At 32.4% G+C, this 21,974-nt stretch overlaps 2 protein-coding genes across 2 annotated transcripts in view; one reads left to right on the plus strand and one right to left on the minus strand.

Moving 5' to 3' along the window:
* Positions 1–2,564: 2,564 nt before the first annotated feature.
* LOC139518738 (ribonucleases P/MRP protein subunit POP1-like) overlaps positions 2,565–21,974 on the minus strand; it is a 43,927-nt gene continuing 24,517 nt past the window's right edge. Inside the window, exons 6-8 of the mRNA XM_071310281.1 lie at positions 6,871–7,464; positions 4,476–4,628; positions 2,565–3,551 (exon numbers count right to left, since the gene is read on the minus strand). Coding sequence (XP_071166382.1) covers positions 2,566–3,551; positions 4,476–4,628; positions 6,871–7,464 — 1,733 coding nt within the window. The 3' untranslated portion in view covers position 2,565. The remainder of the gene's footprint in view (positions 3,552–4,475; positions 4,629–6,870; positions 7,465–21,974) is intronic.
* On the plus strand, positions 9,819–21,605 carry LOC139518759 (protein wech-like). The gene is made up of 2 exons (XM_071310316.1): positions 9,819–9,973; positions 19,877–21,605. The coding sequence occupies exon 2, from the start codon at positions 19,880–19,882 to the stop codon at positions 21,551–21,553; it is 1,674 nt and encodes a 557-aa protein (XP_071166417.1). The 5' UTR covers positions 9,819–9,973; positions 19,877–19,879; the 3' UTR covers positions 21,554–21,605.

A 21,974-nucleotide genomic window follows, 5' to 3' on the forward strand; every position in this document is an offset into this window, starting at 1 on the left:
GGTAAAATGCAGTTTTTGGCTTATAACTCAAAAACCAAAGCATTAAGAGAAAATCTGACAGGGTTTAATTGTTTATCGGGTCAAGATCTATCTGCCCTGATGTTTTCACATGGATCAGACAACCCGTTGTTAGGTTACTGTCCTGAATTGGTAATTTTAAGGAAATTTTGCCGTTTTTTGTTATTATCTTGAATATTATTATAGATAGAGATAAACTGTATACAGCAATAACGTTCAGCAAAATAAGATCTACAAATAAGTTTACATGACCAAAATAGTCAATTGATTCCTTAAGGAGTTATTGCCCTTTATAGTTAATTTTTAACATTTTTCATAAATTTTTGTAAATTTTTAGAAAATATTTTCCACTGTAATTACTGGGCCAAGTTCATTATAGATAGAGATAATTGTAGCAACAAGAATGTTCAGTAAAGTAAGATCTACAAACACATCACTATCACCAAAACACAATTATGTCATGAATTTATCCGTGTCCATTGTTTAATATGCACCAGACCAAGGTGAGCGACACAGGCTCTTTAGAGCCTCTAGTTTAAACTAGATACCCCAAGGATGATTGTGGCCAAGTTTCGTTAAATTTGGCCCAGTAGTTTCAGAGGAGAAGATTTTTGTAAAAGTTTACGGACGACGGACGCCAAGTGATGAGAAAAGCTCACTTGACCTTTCAGGTCAGGTGAGCTAAAAACACATGCTTTTATTGCTGTTCTTCATCTCAAAGTCACAGTGAGACCTTCAACACGGAGCAAAAAAACTCTTACCTCACTGCAAGTTTAACTCGGCTCCTAGCACAGCTTGAGCGGAATTTTTTGTAAAAATAATTTGGATAGACTTTGGATAGACTTTGTCAGATGTAACACCACCTAATCAGATCCGGTCGTAAAAGAACACAGGAAAGTAGTACATATTTAAAACAAAATAGTTCCTACGCAAAGGTGCAAACCTTAAACCATTTTAAGACTTTCAACAACTAGAGGCTCCAAGGAGTCTGTGTTGCTCACCTGATATTTTTGTTTACAATTGATGCATAAATTAATGCAACCATTTATATACTTTTGCTTTAGTTTCAGAGTTATAAGCCAAAAACTGCATTTTACCCCTAAGTTCTATATTTAGCAATGTTGGCCATGTTGTTGGCAGGCGGGGTCATCAGACACATTTTTTAAACTAAATACCCTAATGTTGATTGTGGCCAAGTTTGGGCAAATTTTTCTCAGTAGTTTCAGAGAAGATTTTTGTAAAAGATAAGAAAAATTTACAAAAAATTGTTAAAAATTGACTTTAAAGGGCAATAACTCCTTATTACTTATTTTGAGTAATAGAAAAACTACATTTGGTATAAGGGTTCCTTGCAATGTCTACTCTACATGTCTGTCAGAAGGGGTTCACCTGACCTCGACCTCATTTCATTGATCAGTGATTTAAGGGGTCAATTGACAATTTTGGTTCTGTTGACTTATTTGTAGATCTTACTTTGCTAAACATTATTGCTGTTAAAACTTTATCTTTATCTATAATATTCAAGATAATAACCAAAAACTGCAAAATATTCTTAAAATTACTAATTCAGGGGCAGCAACCCAACAACAGATTGTCTGATTTGTCTGAAAATCTCAACCTGATGAACATTTTAACCTATTGTCAGATTTGCTCTAAATGCTTTAGTTTCAGAGCTTTAAATGCTTTGGTTTCAGAGATATAAGCCAAAAACTGCATTTTACCCCTATGTTCTATTTTTAGCCATGTCAGCATTGGGAAGTGAGGTCATCGGACACAATTTTTAAACTATATATTGTACTTATTATAAGTAATTGTCCATTAACCAGGAAACCCTTGTTTTCCCCCTTTTTTTTAATCCTAATTCCTAAACGGTTTGAGCCATATCCCCCAAAAGCCAATCCTAACCATCCCTTTGTGGTATGGAAACTTGTGGTATAATTTCAGGGAGATCCATACAACGTTCCACAAGTTATTGTCTGGAAACTAGAAAAATGCTTATTTTGGCCCCTAATTCCTAAACTATTGGGACCATACCTTCAAAATCCATCCCAACCTTCCTTTTGTGTTTATAAACCTTGTGTTTAAATAATCAAGATTTCTATTTACTTATACTAAAGTTATTGTCCGGAAACCAAATGTCTTCGGACGACGACAATGACGTGATACCAATATACGACCGCAAATTTTCTTTGCGGTCATATAAAAATTAGTATGTCTGAAGCTGTCTAACTAAATAATAACTTAACATAGAATTGTACATATTTTGAGGTAGAGCTGGTAGACTTTTCTATAATTGTGATATTGTTTGTCCCAAAGGTAGTATAATAAACTTTAAAAATCTTTTTGAGATAAACCAGGTGCAATTTTGTTTAGTTTGAGTTTATAGTCTTAAAGAAATGCGCTATGAAATATCTCAGGCTTGGTGCTACTTTTACCTTGTTATAGCCTATCAATTATTACAACTTTTGAAATAACATTGTTAAAGTCTTTAAATGAATCACAGTATGTCTATTCAACCATGGGAAAAGAAAAGACAAGACTTCAGCTTTATATTATATTTATGTAAGCAAATCTATATTGGTAAGACGAGGGATTTCTGACAAGTACATAGAAAGGAGAAGTATGCTGTGATAAATACTGAAGTCCTTTCATTGTACAAAATCCCTGTCCACGCCCATTTCCTGATCCTAAAGAAAATCCTCCATGGTTAACAAACCCAATTATTTCTCTACTACATGACTTCCTCATGCATGATGCTGAGTCGACAGATTTTAATTCTGTTAAAGATTGTGTCATATTTTTCTTTTTTTGAGTTTTGTTTTTGTCTTTGTGAACTGGTTCCTTAGGACCTGAATAGGTCTTATCTTTTTGTAACAGTTCAATGTCTTTATCAACTGGGATACAGATCATAGCGTGTTCATCTGGTACCCCTCTTAGCAACATTGTTAACTCCACATGTACAAGAGAAGATTTGTGTTCCTCAAACACTGATTCTTTGGTGATTTCAAGTTTACAATGTATTGTATTCTGGCATTGTTTATTTGGGTATTGCTGATTGATTGATTTATTATTTGCATTGAATATTTGGCTTAAAACTTTAAGACATTTTCTGTCTCTAAGAACATATATATTCTCTATAGACCCATCATTCCAACTTCTTGTGAGTTCTTTCCATGGATATAAGAAAGGAGCTGCTATACCAAGTTTAACATAGTTGCATCGCTTTGCTGGGGGTCTTTTATCAAATTTATTTTTCAGCTTTTCTGCTGATTTTTGTTCATGTATAGATCCAGCTGATGTATCTGGAAAATCATTAGGATAATAAGATGTACTCTGCTCAAATGCTAGACTTTCCAAATCTCTGGACCCAGCAGCTCTAGCTCCATGGTATATAAATGTTAACCAGAAAGCCATGCTCCAATTCTGTGGGAGTATCACATCCCATCCTGACCCGTAGTTACCACTGGTTCCTGGTCTCTGTACAAGGATTACTGGTACCCTTGACTCTTCTATCCCTAAATCTGCCAATGAACCTAATTCAAACAAAATATCAGCAACTTAGTATCTGTTACATACACATTCATTAAACATCATTTTCACACCATAAACTGTAAAACAGTATAATTTAAACTGTTTAAAAAAAAAAAAAAATCAAACGCTGGCTGTGTGGTATAGTTATTGGACACACAACATGCATAAAAATGCTACATAATTAATGCAGAAAACAGTTATTCCTGCACATTCACCCTTTTATGCACCAAGCACAAAAACAAGAATATTGGTCCATATGATATCATGTCAAGTTGCTCTTATGTATTTCATGGAACTGTCAAAACTTTGCCAAACCCTTCTTTGTCATAAACAAATAATGTATATCAACATTATGTACTGTAATGTTTATTGAATTGTTGTTTAAAATCTTTTTTTTCACAGACAGTCAAATTGTTAAACATATTCATTAAGGGGCAATAACTCTTAGCTAACTTTTAATTTAGGATCCCATCTCTTGTGTTGAGCAAGAAGAAGGTGTTGACTAACAATTTCAGCATCTTCAATTAGATCTTGATATGCTGACTATTTTTGGTATTTAACTTTTCTCTCTTATTTCAGTTTAAAGATAATTGGCAAAACATGTCATTAATTAACTCTTATAAGGAGTTGTCTTGACAGATTTGATTCAAAAGTGATGGCAAAAGCTAATGCTGAAAGAAAGGTAAACACTACTTTTAACCCATTTTACTCATGCCTGTCTCAATTAATCAGTTACTATTTATCTGAATGTCACTGGTTTGTTTTGTATTCTTTATTCTTCATTTGAAATGACAACTCCTCAGTCCCTGTAAGTTAGTTGGACATGTAATCTGATTTGTATCTTATATGAATACAGTGTTACATATTCATTTGTTATGTAAGTGATTATTGTTGCAGAATCCTTATTCATTCACTTCAAAACAAACCTGGGATCATTATGTCTGATTTTAACTCATTGAGTTTTTGGTCTGACATTTTGGTTGTTTTTACTTCCTGTCTGATTTTTGAGTTCCACAAAGCTGACATAGACACATCAGGAACCAGTTTATCATAACATAGTGTATTATCCGTGTCAACATCTGAAAGAGAATCATAGATTAAATAAATCATGTAACTAAACTTTTTGTGGAGTTTTAAAACTAAAATGCAATTATGAACGTCGCTTGAAACGTGAATATATGTGCACTAAAGGAAACATGTTGAACATAATGAGACTTACAAACCCTAAATTATTTTACAAGAAATTTAAAAGTAAAGCGTCTCCTAAACATGCTGTACCATTAAAGTTGTTCCATTTTAAGTCATTGTGCTCATCAGACACAGATGCTGTATTGGACCACAGCTTATTTCATCATACTAATGGTGAATACGTCTATGAGGAACTTGATAGAGAAATTACAGAAAATGACATTTTGAAAGCTATTTGTTACCTTAAACGTGATAAAAGTCATGGCGTTGATGGAATTCTTAACGAATATTTTATTGAATACAAGAATGTGTTTATGCCCGTATTACTGTATATTTTTAATGGAATTTTACAATCCAGAATTTTCCCTACTGATTGGGCTAAAGCCATACTTAAACCTATCTTCAAGAAGGGCAATGTGCTTGATCCTAACAACTACAGAGGGATTAGTTTAGTCAGTAATTTTGGAAAGTTATTTACGTCCTTTCTTATTCAAAGTTTAATAGACTGGTCGGAAACCTTTCATGAGAATTGCTGAAAGCATTTTTAAGTTATTGTCCGAAAACTGGAAAATCCCCCCTTTTTTAATGAATAAAACCCAATAACTCAGAAATCTAAAATGTAAAATTTATAAAATTCTAAAGGGAGCTTACATCAATAGATATAAACAATTCACCAAAGTTTCATAAGAACTGCTGAAAACATTTTCGAGATTTTGTCTGAAAACTGGAAAATCCCACTTTATTTATGAATAAAACCCTTTAACTCGGAAACGTAAAATCTAAAATCTATTAAAATCGAAAGGAAGCTCATGTCAATAGATATAAACAATTCACCACAATTTCTTGCAAGTTGGTGAAAGCATTCTTGAGTAATTGTCCAAAAACTGGAAAATCCCCCTTTTTTTTAATGAATAAAACCCCATAACTAGGAAGCGTAAAATCTAAAGTTTATAAAAAACGAAAGGGAGCTCACCTCAATAGATATAAACAATTCACCAAAGTTTTATGCAAATTGATTAAAGGGTCTTTGAGTTAATGTCCAACATGTTGAAGACAGACGGACAACGGTATACCACTATACGTCCCGTAAACGGGCGTATAAAAATGAGTTGCTTAGTATAGGTTTAGGTGATATTTGGTATAATCAAGGTCTATTTTTAGATATTAAGCTTTCTAGTACTTTTTACTTGATAATTAAACAACGCCTGTTTGATTGTATGAAGCAAGATTTTGACAGCCAAATGAATAATTTAGTTAAATGTACAAGTTATAGATATATGGTTCAAAATTTTTGTTTACAATATTATTTATGTAAACCAATACCTATTAATTATAAGACATGTATTACAAAATAAGACTTAGTAGTCATGATTAAGCTATAGAATGTGGACGCTATTCTGCAATTCCAAGAAGTAATAGACTATATGTAGGTTTTGTAAAAATGACATTGAAGATGAGATGCATTTCATTTTAAAATGTCCTACTTATCAAGGTCTTAGATCTTATTTTATCAGACCATATTATTGGAGAAAACCTTCTATGTATAAATATGTACAATTAATGAGTTCTCATAATCTTAGAGAAATATGTAATTTGGGTAAATTTATATTTTGTGCATAAAAATTAAGATCTAACATGTTGTAATACATGTATATGTTTCACACTACCTTCTGCTATCTATGTATATTGGTTTTTTCTTTTGAATTGGTTTACATTTTGTCATGTCAGAGCCTTTTATAGCTGACTATACGGTATGGGTTTTAATCATTTTTGAAGGCTGTATGTAGACTTCCACTTCATTTAGACTCTGTTGGATAGTGTGAATGTGTCTTACAGGTCTGCATGCTTTGAAGTACAAAAGTTCTAAATTTTCCTATTAGAATTGTAATAAGTCTATAATGCCATGCTCTATGCCCATTATATTTGTCAACATTTTACACACTGCTGATGCTCAGTTAAAAGATACTGACTAATAGAAAGCCTAACCATGTTATAATGATCATTTCTGTGTCATTTGGTCTCTTGTGTAGTGTTGTCTCATTATCAATCATACCGCATCTTCTTTTTTTTATATATATATAATGAGCATAGAGCATGGCATGGGATAATTATTTTTAAATTTGCACATCATACCTTTGAATTTTGTTACTTTATTTTTTCTATCTGGTCTAGATATTCTAGGGTCCCCTACAGTCACCCCAATCACAGAATAAGGAGTATATTCTCCTGAAGAAGGTGTTTTATCCAAACTTTCAATAAATTCTCCTTGTTGGGTGTAAGCCAGACTTTTTGATGGAATCTGATAGTATTTCTGCCACCATTGCTCACTTGCCTCTTTCTTTAGAATATTTGCAGGTTTAAGAACCTGGTACAAAATCTGATTTGATGATGGACCAATCAGGCGATGACGATTTAAAGTGTCCTTCAATGAGATAACAGTTATCTCCCCTGATGAAAATGTCTGCTGGTGTAATTCAGAAATGTCTGAATCTCTATTTTCAGGTTTAAAACAGATTTTTAACTCTTCCCACAATTCATTGTAACATGATGGATGACACCAAATCCACAACTGTCTACTAATTAGATTAGAGTCATCTTGATTGGTCTCTGGTTTCCATAGATATGACACACAGCCAATAGCATGATAAGGATATTTGTCATATTTGTATACACATGTATGGCCTTCTCTTGTTCCATGCATATTAGATCGAGCTCCAAAAGTAAGACCTTAAAAAGAAAATTGTTATTTAAAAGACAAAGACTTTTTAAATATGCAATGCAAATTTGCAAATTGTGTGAAAAAAAATTGATAAAATTGCAAGATTCTGTTAACTATACATATTTTGTAGGTTACTTATTTTCAGGTATTTTAGTATTGTAGTTGATTTGTTTCCCTCAGTTTTAGTTTATAACCCAGATTTGTTTTCTCTCAATTGATTCATGACTTTTGAACAGCTGTATACTACTGTTGCCTTTATTTACACTTTAGTACACTTTAGGTGAACCTTTAATATTATTGTTCCACAAACTTAATTTCAACAGGCAAAAAAAAATCTAGTGACCTAGTGTCTACAAAAAAAATCTAGTGACCTTGTGTCTACAAAAAAAATCTAGTGACCTTGTGTCTACAAAAAAAATCTAGTGACCTAGTGTCTACAAAAATAAATCTAGTGACCTAGTGTCTACAAAAATAAATCTAGTGACCTAGTGTCTACAAAAAAAATCTAGTGACCTAGTGTCTACAAAAATAAATCTAGTGACATAGTGTCTACAAAAAAAATCTAGTGACCTAGTGTCTACAAAAAAAAAATCTAGTGACCTAGTGTCTACAAAAATAAATCTAGTGACCTTGTGTCTACAAAAAAAAATCTAGTGACCTAGTTAGTGTCTACAAAAATAAATCTAGTGACCTAGTGTCTACAAAAATAAATCTAGTGACCTAGTGTCTACAAAATAAATCTAGTGACCTAGTAAGTGTCTACAAAAATAAATCTAGTGACCTAGTGTCTACAAAAATAAATCTAGTGACCTAGTGTCTACAAAAAAAATCTAGTGACCTAGTGTCTACAAAAATAAATCTAGTGACATAGTGTCTACAAAAAAAATCTAGTGACCTAGTGTCTACAAAAAAAAAATCTAGTGACCTAGTGTCTACAAAAATAAATCTAGTGACCTTGTGTCTACAAAAAAAAATCTAGTGACCTAGTTAGTGTCTACAAAAATAAATCTAGTGACCTAGTGTCTACAAAAATAAATCTAGTGACCTAGTGTCTACAAAATAAATCTAGTGACCTAGTAAGTGTCTACAAAAATAAATCTAGTGACCTAGTGTCTACAAAAATAAATCTAGTGACCTAGTGTCTACAAAAAAAATCTAGTGACCTAGTTAGTGTCTACAAAAAAAATCTAGTGACCTAGTGTCTACAAAAATAAATCTAGTGACCTAGTGTCTACAAAAATAAATCTAGTGACCTAGTGTCTACAAAATAATTCTAGTGACCTAGTGTCTACAAAATAAATCTAGTGACCTAGTGTCTACAAAATAAATCTAGTGACCTAGTGTCTACAAAAAAAACAGCTTTCCTCAATCCATAAAAAATATAAAATATACTTATATTTTTTTTTTACACTAGAGTTACTCCCCTTGGAACACACATACCTTGATACCTGTGTAGTATCAGTTTTAGTTAAGATTGTTTAAATGTTATTCTTTGTTGTATCTATGCTATTAATGATTATGTTCATAATTGAGCTTTCTTTAATAAAATATTTCGTATTTCGTATAAAATATAAGGATCATTGACATCTGTTTTGGTGAAAATTGGTTCAGTAGTTTCAGGGTAGTTCTAATATCTTTGAAACAATGTAAAAATGGCAAAAGAAATACTCAATAACTTCTCAAGGAGTCATCCAATGTTTTGGTTGTATTGCCAGTTAAGAAGATCTACTATTGCTTATGATTTGTGCAGTTTACAGTTTCAATCTATCTGATAAAGCTTTTGAGATAATATACAAAAAACGAATATCAGTAAAAAAAGGTCTTTTTAAAAAGGGCAAGAACTCCTTAGGGAGTCAGCCAATAGTTTCTGTAATATTTTAATTTTTGTTGTATTGCTTATCATTCACATTAACAGTTTAAACTTGATTAATATGATTTTAAAGATAACAGGCACAAACAGAAATTCATTTAAAATCATTTAAATAGCCATCTGATAATTTTGGTGAAAATAGAAAGTATTAAAATCTAAATATATAGATCTTTCCATTTCGAACATTTTTGTTCTGTCAGTACTATTTTCTTTACAGTATGGTTTTCACGATAGAAACAATATTTGCATTTTACCCTTTAAATGTTCTATTTTTAGCCATGGAGGCAATGTTTTTCAGGGACCAGAATAAAATTAAACTGGTATAATAGTTTCGGAGGAGAAGATTTTTAAAAAGATTGTTTATGCATTTAAATTAACCATCAGAAATGATTTGTATCTAGAACGATTGTTATATAGTCTAGCATAAAATTTAAATCTCTCTAAAAATAGTCAATTATTAACAACAGGTATCGATTTTACTTATTATTCCGGTCAGGTATATTCTGTGTCATTTAAATATTTAAATAACCCAAATCAGGTATAAACATGTCCTAATTACTTTCCTGGTTGGTCAGCAATTTGAGAAACAGAGAAGAAAATAAATTTCCATAGTCTACACACAGCTGAAGTTATAACAACATCAAAAGGTACTTGTTGTAAAATTACTCTTTTCTTTAAATTTAAAACGAAAATCTTAACTATTCTATTCAATATTTTGGTTGGTATTAACTGCAGAAGGGTTCCCTGTGTTAAAGACTCCATAGAGCCTGTACTGCTCACCTTGTATCTGTGCCTAATATTAAGAATAACCCCTTTATCTCAATAAAACCTATTAAGGATGGACACCTCTGAGGAGCCAAACATTTCTACAATTAAACTTTTTTTCTTAACCTGATTTTTGGGTTTTAAAGACTGTAACAAAATAATTGGTGAAGAAAAAATCATTTGGTGGTGCACTTCTTTTTTTTGCTACGGCCCTTTGAAAATGCCCAATTTTGATGATTTTCCCATTTTTCATCGACTTTTACCTATTTTTGGGCTATTGTCGTAAAAAAAAATTAAAGTTCCACAATTAAACTTTTTTTCATACTTTCTACAAAGATGAAGTGGACCAATCTGAATAAATTTTACTTAAAAAAACTACAGGTAGGTGTTAATATAAGAAAGTTTTATCATATTTTGACGCTTTTTTGTGTAAAATTTACCATACTGTCAATTTTCTATTTTTTGTTATTTTTCTCAGTTTTAAGAATAAAATGCATATTATTTCAACTTTTTTGTTATAAATGATTGAAAACATACATATATAAGAAATTTGAAAAGACCAAAATGATATGGGATGTACATGATTCTTGTTAAATCATTTTTTGTATCCCTCACCCATTTTCTCAAATTTTGGCTAAAAATACTGACTTGATTGGTCGTAAAATTTGAAAACTGGATTACTCAAAAACCGTTCATTGTAAATACACAATTTTTTCACAGAGTTATGTTTGATTATAATATTTTAAAAATTCATTGATATTTTCCACTTGTATCACATTTTTTGGAAATAATTCAAGAACGAGATTTCAACGAGACTGAACGAGACAGAAAAGTCAGAAGAATACATCCTTAAGCATTTTTAACTTTGTAACAATTTGCTCTACTTCAGATTGTTTTTAATTTTTATTATTTTTTAGTATTTATGCATGATTCTGTGGTCAAGTAAGCTGGATCATCAAACTATAATTCCATAAAGGAGATAACAAGTGCTATTTTCACAACAGTTTAAAAGCAACTGTCCCTTTACATGATTTATTTATGTTTCTTTAATTAATTGCTATTGATAATTTTACCCCCTTCTTCTGTAGCATTTTGATTGGTTGCAGTGTGTTTATTTTGGCTCTATAAAAGATATCAAGACTGATTTCATTCCAATTAGCTTTGTTGTTTTAACTCTTTTTTTTACGAATATTGAGCTATGAATCAGTTACTACATGCAAACTTTGATACAATATTTATTAGTAAAAAGTACAATAACAAAAATACCGAACTCCAAGGAAAATACCAAATGAAAGTTCCATATCAAATGGCAAAATCAAAAGCTTGAACACATCAAATGAATGGAAAACACCTCTCATATTAAAAAATAACTATATTTAAAGAGAAGTAAAAGATACTGAAGGGACATTCAGAAATCAGAAGTAGAAAACCAAGTGACAAAAAAAAAAAGATGACCAAAGGACAAAATGCAACATAGGAAACTAAAGACTGGGCAAATCCAACCCCACCAAAAACCGCAGATTATCTATGAATTGTTAACCATACTTTGGGTTTTAGTCAAACTCACATTATAATTCATACAATCCAATTTACGAAAAACAAATAGGACAGACAAAAACCAACAACAACAACTGAATCACAGACTCCTGACTTGGGACAGGCACATAATGGATAAAAAAGAAGATGTGGTATGATTGCCAATGAGACAGCTCTCCACAAGAGACCAAATGACACAGGAATTAACAGCTATAGGTCACTGTACAGCCTTCAACAATGAGCAAAGCCCATACCGCATAGTGAGCTATAGAAGGCCCTGAAATAACTAATGTAAAACAATTAAAACAAGAAAAACTAACGGCCTAATAAATGTACAAACAAGAATGTGTCCATTTAAGTACACGGATGCCCCAATCGCACTATCATTTTCTATGTTCAGTGGACCATGAAATTGGAGTAAAAAAATCTAATTTGGCATTTAAATTAGAAAGATCATATCATAGGGAACATGTGTACTAAGTTTCAAGTTGATTGGACATCAACTTCATCAAAAACTACCTTGACCAAAAAACTTTAACCTGAAGCGGGACAGACGGACAATCTAAAATCCTTTAATTGCTCCTGTTCTGCACTGTAAATATACCTGACGCCTGACGCGTCCGGACGCGTTCAAAATTTGTACACTGAATGTTCAATATTTTAACGTCATATGTTCATGCTTAGAGACGTGTTCAAAGTTTTAACGTTTGTGTTAACAATATTAACATGTGTGTTCAGACACAGTGAACACCGGTGTTCAAAGTCTGATCTAAAAAAGAAGATAGTTGTTTGTCCGATTTTCTATCCTTCTAATTGGCAAATTTACAAAGAAATTCATTAAAAAATATGAATATAAACGCAGGATGATGATCTTGTGAATTTATAACTAATAATTTAGTACTTGTGAAATATTAAACTTCCAAGCTGGCATATATGTATTGTTTATGAACTTATTTGATTATTATTACTAGTTTTACTATAAGTGACATAATTATGCATATCAATGAGGCCTGTTATGATGATATCGTAATAAAAATATGTCCATGTTTATCTTATTTCATGATCCGTTCAGTTTATTAACATTACATGTTCAATCAGTGTTCAAATCGTTCGAAAGTTTGAACACCTCGCGTTAAAAAAATATACCAGGGTACCAAATACCGGAAACTTATATCGGCTGGTGATTTAGGCGGTTAAATGAAAAATGGATACACAGAAGGAAGAGAGCTTGAGAAGGGACTTCTATCCCACATGAACAGGAAAGAAGTGAGTAACAAGTAAGGATAATCTCTATAGGTTGTTCGATGGCTTCCTTGTTATTTTCTCATGTCAGATATATATTTGTCAAATATTCTGTTACATCCAAATTTTCAATATTCAACATAAGACGAATTAAAGAACAGGATTTAGATTAAACGTAAATAACTGTCAGCTTGTTCTGATGATTTCCTAAACTGATGAATAACCAGTCTGTGATCGTCTGTTATACAGAATAAATGATGATTTTTGACATCCACGTATATTAGCTGAACACTAAAATGAAACACAAAGGCATTAAAAACTGAACACCACACATTCAATTGATGAACACTAAGTGTTAAGAACTCTAACATCAAGTGTTCAAAAATGAAACACAAAGGCATTTTATAAAAAAACTGAACACCACACATTCAATTGATGAACACTAAGTGTTAAGAACTCTAACATCAAGTGTTCAAAAGTGAAACACAAAAGCATCAAAAACTGAACACCACACATTCAAATAATGAACACTAGTGTAAACATTTGGAACACCATCTTTGACTTAGAAAATGCATTCGTTTTTTTTTTATTTGCAGGAATCGTTAGATTGAAATGTTTGAATTAGGAACCGGTAGCTAATAATCCATAAAGGTCATTTCTGCATGCTATAAAGTGTTGGAAAAAAGAAAGATGTCAAAAAGGTATAACAATATATATATATCATTTCTATATCTGTATACCTTAGGTCAAGAAATCGACTTTTGTAATTTATAATGTCAAAACTTGCATTTCACTGCCATAGAATATCAATTTGTACTCTAGTATATATCGAAATTAAAGCATAACAACCATTGCATAATCTGATGCTTTATGAAATTTAAAGCTCTCTTCTATTAATTTTAAATTTTATTTTGCAGGATATATAGGCTCATAGACATTACTTGTTGTGGATGACTTTGACATTTGGAAGTTGATAACAACACATAAAATGCCATCCAGTTGATAGCTTTAAGTGAAGACGCACTGAAAAGTGGAGCGTACATTGTATGTGATCGTACAAGAACTGTTGGAATTTGCAAACTTTTAAACTTTCATTGTGACAAATATCTATATCATAAACTATCTTATCACATTGACATGCTTTTTTGGTTAGGATACACATGATGTAGCAATTAACTATCTTGTCATGTACATGTAGGGGAAAATCACTATTTGTGAAATATTTAAGTCAGCCTAAAAACATTATGTATGTGATTTCACTGACTGTTACTTGTGATATCATAAGGTGTTCTTGTGTACTTTTCTTACATATATGCTCATTTGATTATATAAAGAATTACTTGTTAAAATATGTTTTATTGTTGTATTTTGCCTGATTGAGCATAGTTAACAGTTTATAACAGTTTAATTAAGTTTAGTTCTTATGGAAAATTATGTACGCTTAACAATAGAACATGTTCCACATTTGAACACCAACAATTTGAACACCTATGTCAACTGTTCTGAATGTAAACGTCTGGTGTTCTGAATCTTAACATTTTGGTTTTTAAACATGTTCTGTGTGTTCAAAAAGTGTTACATGGCTGTTGAACGCGTCGACGTATTCAGATTTTGAACATTCGGACATGTTAAATCGTTGAACACTAGTGTTAAGGTCTCTAACATCAATTGTTCAAAAATGAAACACAAAGGCATTACAAACTGAACACAACACATTCATTTGATGAACACTAGTGTTAACATTTGGAACACATTACACTTTCAAAAAGTGTTACAAAAAAGCGTTCAAGCAGTGTTCTATTTATTAACACTTAGATTTACAGTGTGATATGTCGCGCATCAGAACAGGAGCAATTAAAGGATTTAATTTTAACTAGATATCATTGAGATGGGAGCCATCTCTGTGGGCCCCGCTGTGAATAATGTGCATTAAAAAATTGTATCTTTACCATAGGACATGGGTTTGTCAACTGAAATCAAAGTTTTTGACCTTGACCTTTGACCTAGGAAGTTGTAAATAAATTATGACACACCCTTTGGTGTTGGTTTATAAACATGTCAAGTATAAACTTTGAAATGATAACGGTTCTCTTGATATAGAGTGGACACGATCTTCACCATAGGACATGGGGTTGTCAACTGAAACCAAAGTTTTTGACCTTGACCTTTGACCTAGGAAGTTGCACATAAATTATGACACACCCTTTGGTGTTGGTTTATATACATGTCAAGTATAAACTTTGAAATGATAACGGTTCTCAAGATATAGAGCGGACACGATCTTCACCACAGGACACAGGGTTGTCAACTGAAACCTAAGTTTTTTTACCTTGACCTTTGACCTAGGAAGTTGTACATACATCATGACACGCCCTCTGGTGGTGGTTAATAAACATGTAAAGTATTAAGAATGAAATCATAATGGTTCTCTAGATATGGAGCGGACACAAAGTGTTACGGACGGACGGATGGACAGACTGATCACTATAGGGCGACCCACCTTTGGTGGGGCCCTAATTAGATTGGACAGACGGATGAACGAACAGTCGAACCGACGCACAGACCAGAAAACATAATGCCCCTCTACTATCGTAGGTGGGGCATAAAATTGAAAGAAAAAAACAAATATGTAACAACGCAACAAATGACAATCACTGAATTACAGGCTCCTGATTTGGGACAGACACATACATACAGAATGTGGCGGGGTTAAACATGTTAGCAGGATCCCAACCCTCCCCTAACATGGGAGGTTGTAACAGTACAACATAAGAACGAACTATAAAATCAGTTGAAAAAGGCTTGACTCATCAGATAGATACAGATAGAAATACATATAACAAAAACATGTGGACGTGACTGGGTACTTGTACATCCCAACAACAAAAAGACACTAAGTAAAGATCTGAGAGTACTCACAGTTACTGACAGCTAGTTCAAAGCCATTAACAACTAATATAACCAGGTGCTCCGCAGGGCGCAGCTTTATACGACCGCAGAGGTTGAACCCTGAACGGTTGGGGCAAGTATGGACACAACATTCAAGCTGGATTCAGCTCTAAATTTGGATTGTGATTAAATAGTTGACACAGCATAGGTTTCGGACACAGAATGAATGTGGTCTAATGAACTTAAAATATTTTGTTTGCCTTTGAGCAATTCACTATGCTGTTGAATATTAATCCTCTCAAAAAATGTTTGAAGAAATTTTCTTTTTATTTATGAAATCTGAAATGAGAAAAATTTAACCCCCCCCCCTTTTTTTTCACATCCCCCTTTCCCTTTTTCCAAAACTGATCTCAATTCAAATTTCTAATGGAGTTTGAAACAATAACTACTCATTTAAATACATCATAAAATATTCAAATGTAACAAAAGGTGCTTGTTATCACTGAATGGTAAAGATTGTTTTAATTAATCAGTTGGTAGTTAAAGTGAATATACATTGTTTATTGTATTAAACAATGATTTAAGTTGATTCAACTACTATTCTGGACAAAGAAAGATAACTCCAATCAATTGAAAATTTCTTGCTATTGCACAATATTGTGCAATTAGATATTTCTTGTTATTGCGCAATACTGTGCAATTGAACATATTTGCTATTGCACAACACTGTGCAATTGAAGATTTCTTGCTATTGCACAATACTGTGCAATTGAAAATTTCTTGCTATTGCACAATACTGTGCAATTGAAGATTTCTTGCTATTGCTGAATACTGTGCAATTGAAAATTTCTTGCTATTGCACAATACTTAATATAATAATTTTGGATCCTGATTTGAACCAACTTGAAAACTGGGCCCATAAACAAAAATCTAAGTACATGTTTAGATTCAGCATATCAAAAAAGCCCAAAAATTCAATTTTTGTTAAAATGATTTTGGACCCTTTGGACTTTAATGTAGACCAATTTGAAAACAGGACTAAAAATTAAAGAAACTACATACACAGTTAGATTTGGCATATCAAAGAACCCCAATTATTCAATTTTTGATGAAATCAAACAAAGTTTAATTTTGGACCCCGATTTGGACCAACTTGAAAACTGGGCCAATAATCAAAAATCTAAGTACATGTTTAGATTCAGCATATTAAAGAACCCCAAGGATTCAATTTTTGTTAAAATCAAACTAAGTTTAATTTTGAACCCTTTGGACCTTAATGTAGACCAATTTGAAAACGGGACCAAAAATTAAGAATCTACATACACAGTTAAATTTAGCAAATCAAAGAACCCCAATTATTCAATTTTTGATGAAATCAACAAAGTTCAATTTTAGACCCTTTGGGCCCCTTATTCCTAAACTGTTGGGACCAAAACTCCCAAAATCAATCCCAAACTTCCTTTTGTGGTCATAAAGTGTGAGCTAGGGCTCCGTGTTGAAGGCCGTACTTTGACCTATAATGGTTTACTTTTTAAATTGTTATTTGTATGGAGAGTTGTCTCATTGGCACTCACACCACATCTTCCTATATCTATAAACCTTGTGTTTAAATTCCACTGATATCTATTTACTTATACTTAAGTTGTGGTGCGAAAACCAAGAATAATGCTTATTTGGGCCCTTTTTTGGCCCCTAATTCCTAAACTGTTGGAACCAAAACTCCAAAAATCAATCCCAACCTTCCTTTTGTGGTCATAAACCTTATGTCAAAATTTCATAGATTTCTATTCACTTTAACTAAAGTTATAGTGCGAAAACCAAGAAAATGCTTATTTGGGCCCTTTTTGGCCCCTAATTCCTAAAATGTTGGGACCAAAACTCCCAAAATCAATCCCAACCTTACTTTTGTGGTCATAAACCTTGTGTCAAAATTTCATCAATTTCTATTCATTTTTACTAAAGTTAGAGTGCGAAAACTAAAAGTATTCGGACGACGACGACGCAAGACGACGACGACGCCAACGTGATAGCAATATACGACGAAAAATTTAAATTTTTGCGGTCATATAAAAAATCATACATCTAAGACTAAATTATCAATCAGTACACATCCAACATTCAACGAATTTAGTGTAAAGACATCATAAACAGTCAGAGAACAACATGACCTTGTGCAATGCCAAGATACAGGAGTCGTCAGATTGTAGATCCATAAAAGTGCATATGTATCATATAACTATAATATTTAGTTTGCTTTTAATTTACTGATAACAAAATCAATATTAATACCAATAAAAACAATATTCAAAGATCTAATGACAGTGTTGAATTGGTAACCTTTTAGAAAAATTTATTTAAAGGATAGATAAGTTTACCAGGATCATTTCTCCATTTCCAGCATGGTAAACAATATCTCTGTAAAAATGAGGATGTGGCAGGTTTAAACCAGGTTTGTGAGTGCTCAACCATCCCTGGGAAAACAGTGAAATACAACACAACATTAATGACACCAACATTGCTAATATATGTGGTATGATTGTTAATGAAACAACTCTTCACAAGAGACCAACTGACACAAAAATTAACAACTATATGTCACAGTACGGCCTTCAGTAATAAGCAAAGCCCATACTGCATAGTCAGCTATAAAAGGCCCCGAAATGACAAATGTAAAACAATTCAAATGTGTTAACATTAAATTATATTGTGTCTCTTCCTCAACTTTAGGTAGTTATGAGTTGTTAGATTATTCATTTGTACAACATGTTTTAATTAGTTCATCATTCAGGATTTCTTCAACAATTTTTCCAACCTAAAAGGATTTATCAGTGTTATATTTTACTGAAGTATCCGTCACAAGGGACTGCACATCCAATGCAAATATACGTCATTACGCCACCAGATTTATCAGTTACAACCAAAAGAACAATAATAAAAACTGTGTATATATCTGTCAGCGGTAGATAAAGAGTTGAGAATATGTTTATGCAAAATATCTATGAGTTTAACTGGTTCATATCTAAATTAACTTGCTTTATACACAAAAGTACTCAAAAATTTAGGGTGAGATATCCAATTTCAAACAAGAATCTACCGGTTCAGCCAAACTTTCCTTATCAAATCTTTGTATCTACAAAAGCCTAGTATTAGGTTTTTAATTAATTTGTGGTAACAAAATCCCTGATTAATTAATTTACCAGTTACAAGTAAATTTTGTTCACTGATATCTAAAATGTGACTACAGACATTGGCAGAGCAACAAGTTATGAAATATACATACCATAAGAACATCACCTTCTAAAAAGGGAAAGTTAACTATCGATGAAAAATAAGCTCTTTTGTTGTAAATTCTTGTACACAGATTCTAGTGAGAAACTGAAATATTTAAATCTAGAAAGGGACAATTATTGCTGTATGTATAAGATTTATGTAAAGTTACCTTTGGTAAATTTCTGCAGTAAAATTACCGGTATAAAATTCCTGATTATTTTAATCAAAATATCATTATTGTCAAACCATGAATCATCAAGGTGACCACAGTAAGTGATTTTAAAATTATCAATTAAATGTAATTAAAAATGGATCTTGACCAAGACTGGCCAAAAACTCTGATGAATAAATATACAGAAATAGTCTGCTATTATTATTAAATGGTTTCATTTGGTGCCCATAGTAATACTTACAACCTGTTGATATCCTTTAATGCCAAAACGTACATAGATATTGTCCAGGAGAAAATTTACAGCTATAATCATCTCATTACAGTTCCAGTAAGTGTAACTAGCTTATTTTTCCTTACAGTAGAATGCTTTACGAGTTGAAGCAAATAAATTTGAAATCAAAATTTTCATTAAGCTTGTCACTGAACTAGTATACATTTTTGTTTAGGGGCCACCTGAAGCACGCCTCCGGATTGTGGGATTTTCTCGCTACATTGAAGACCCATTGGTGGCCTTTGGCTGTTATCTGCTCTTTGGTCAGGTTGTTGTCTCTTTAACACATTCCCCATTTCCATTCTCAATTTTATAATACATTTGTCTATTGTTGTAGCTAGTATGTTGAACAATTTGGACCTTGACAAATAGGTTAAACTAACTTTACATCTTGTTTATATTCAGGTCATGGCATCTAGTAAGCCTATACAGTGTGGACCTTGTCAAGAAGGAAAAGTAAACACTAAAGCTGACATCTGGTGTTACAACTGTGAAGAAGGATTATGTTCAACATGTTCCAGTCATCATAAAAAATTCAAAGGAACATGTGATCATAAAACTATTGATATCAAAAGTTATAAACCCTCAACCCAAGCTATCACTACAGAATGTGATAAACATGACCAACAGCTTAACTTGTATTGTCCCAGTCATTTAGTGCCTTGCTGTGATGAATGTGTTTCCACCAGTCATTCAAAGTGTACGGGAATAAAAAGTTTAGCTAGTGTGGTGGAGAAAACTAAAATTGAAAAGTCCACACAATCTGTACAAAAACAAATTGACTCTATAAAGCATGTCCTAGATAAATTGATTAACAACAAATCAAAAAACATTAAAAGGTCTGAAAAAGAAAATTATAACATAAAAGAATTAATTTTTAAAATTCGCAAGGACATAAATAAACATTTAACCCACCTAGAGAAGAAATTATGCAATGGGGCAGATACTATCTGGATTCAGGAAAAATCAAAAGCAAAAGATTTAATAACTGAAATTGAAGGAAAACGGAATAACTTAAAGGAAATGCAAGACCAGTTACAAACAGTCATACCACACACTTCAAAACTCCAATCATTTCTAGGAGTACATCAGATTGAACAACAAGTACATCAATGTCAGCGATATGTTAATGATCTGGAAAATGATGGTGGGGCGAAAGAATTTAACATCAAAATGAAGCTAAGTGAAGAAATGGAAAACATACTTAGCAAGTTAAAATCATTAGAATCCCTAGGAAAAGTAATGGTTGTTAAAACAGACATGACTTTAGAAACAAGTGTGAGGAGGAAAGCACAAGTAGAATCAAGAGAACAATCCAACATAAACAACATGACCATGAATATAGAGACAAAGATAGAGATCAACACAGAGAAGTGTATCAGTGACATAACTTGTCTGATGGACGGAAGAGTTATAGTAGTGGAAGAGGCTGGTGAAGTTAACCTACTTACTTCTGATGGCAAACTACAGAAACAGTTACCTATACCTGGTAAAGCCTGGAGTGTCACACAGATCAATCAGAACACTATAGCCATAACTTATCCATGGGAAAAAGCCATTAAGATCTTCAATATGGAGAATGAAACAGTTACCAAAGTTATCACATTAGACAAAGAATGCTGGGGTTTATCATTCTACAATAATTCCCTGGCTGTTGGTTTGAGCAATGAAGAAATCCGTATTATAGACTTGAAAGGAAATACACTGAAGTCAATACAAGTCAAGAGTACATCAAACCTGTGGAACCTTGTTTATTGTAATGACAGAGTAATCTATAGGGACTATAATGGTAATGCAGTATACTGTTATGATGAATCAGGTAAACAGATCTGGCAATATACACAGGATTTAAAGGGACCAAGAGGACTTTGTATAGATACTTATGGTAACATTATTGTAGCAGACTATTACTCTGGTAAGATAGTACTTATATCAAAAGATGGACAGAATAGTAAAGTACTGATTGGTAAAGAGGGTGGACTGAAGTATCCTGGGTGTATTTGTTTTAAACATAATGAGTCTTCAGGTTTTATTTGTGATAACAGGGGCACATACTTGGCAACATTCAATTTATCTTCTTAATACTGTAATAACATATGCATTGCTAAATCTAATGATATAGCCTCTCTTTGACACTACACACTGGTTCTCCGTTAAAGCGCCCATTTTATGACGTTATTTTGTCCCACCGTAAGAAAGCAAACCTAACGACTTCCAGTTATATACCCGTAGCTTGTTATACTTATATCTGAGAGTTATAAATTTCTTTATTATCTATATTTTTAATTTTTATAAAGGTTAGTACATATTGCACCACGGTGGTGATCGTACCGGCCGTCCATAATATTTTCTTTGAAAAGCTGAAATTTCCGTTGATGGATAAAAGACCAACCAGGACAAAATATTTAGTACACTATAGAGTGTAATATGAGTTCAATTTGATCATAAGGTTACCATGAATAATTTTATGTATAACAACGGTCATTTATTGCAAGTTACATCA

This window comes from Mytilus edulis, chromosome 1, assembly GCF_963676685.1.
Source record: "Mytilus edulis chromosome 1, xbMytEdul2.2, whole genome shotgun sequence".
Classification (NCBI taxonomy): Eukaryota; Metazoa; Mollusca; class Bivalvia; order Mytilida; family Mytilidae; genus Mytilus; species Mytilus edulis.

Bases quoted from the DNA above. Each gene is read 5' to 3' on its own strand.
- LOC139518759 (XM_071310316.1), top strand. From the start codon at position 19,880: ATGGCATCTAGTAAGCCTATACAGTGTGGACCTTGTCAAGAAGGAAAA.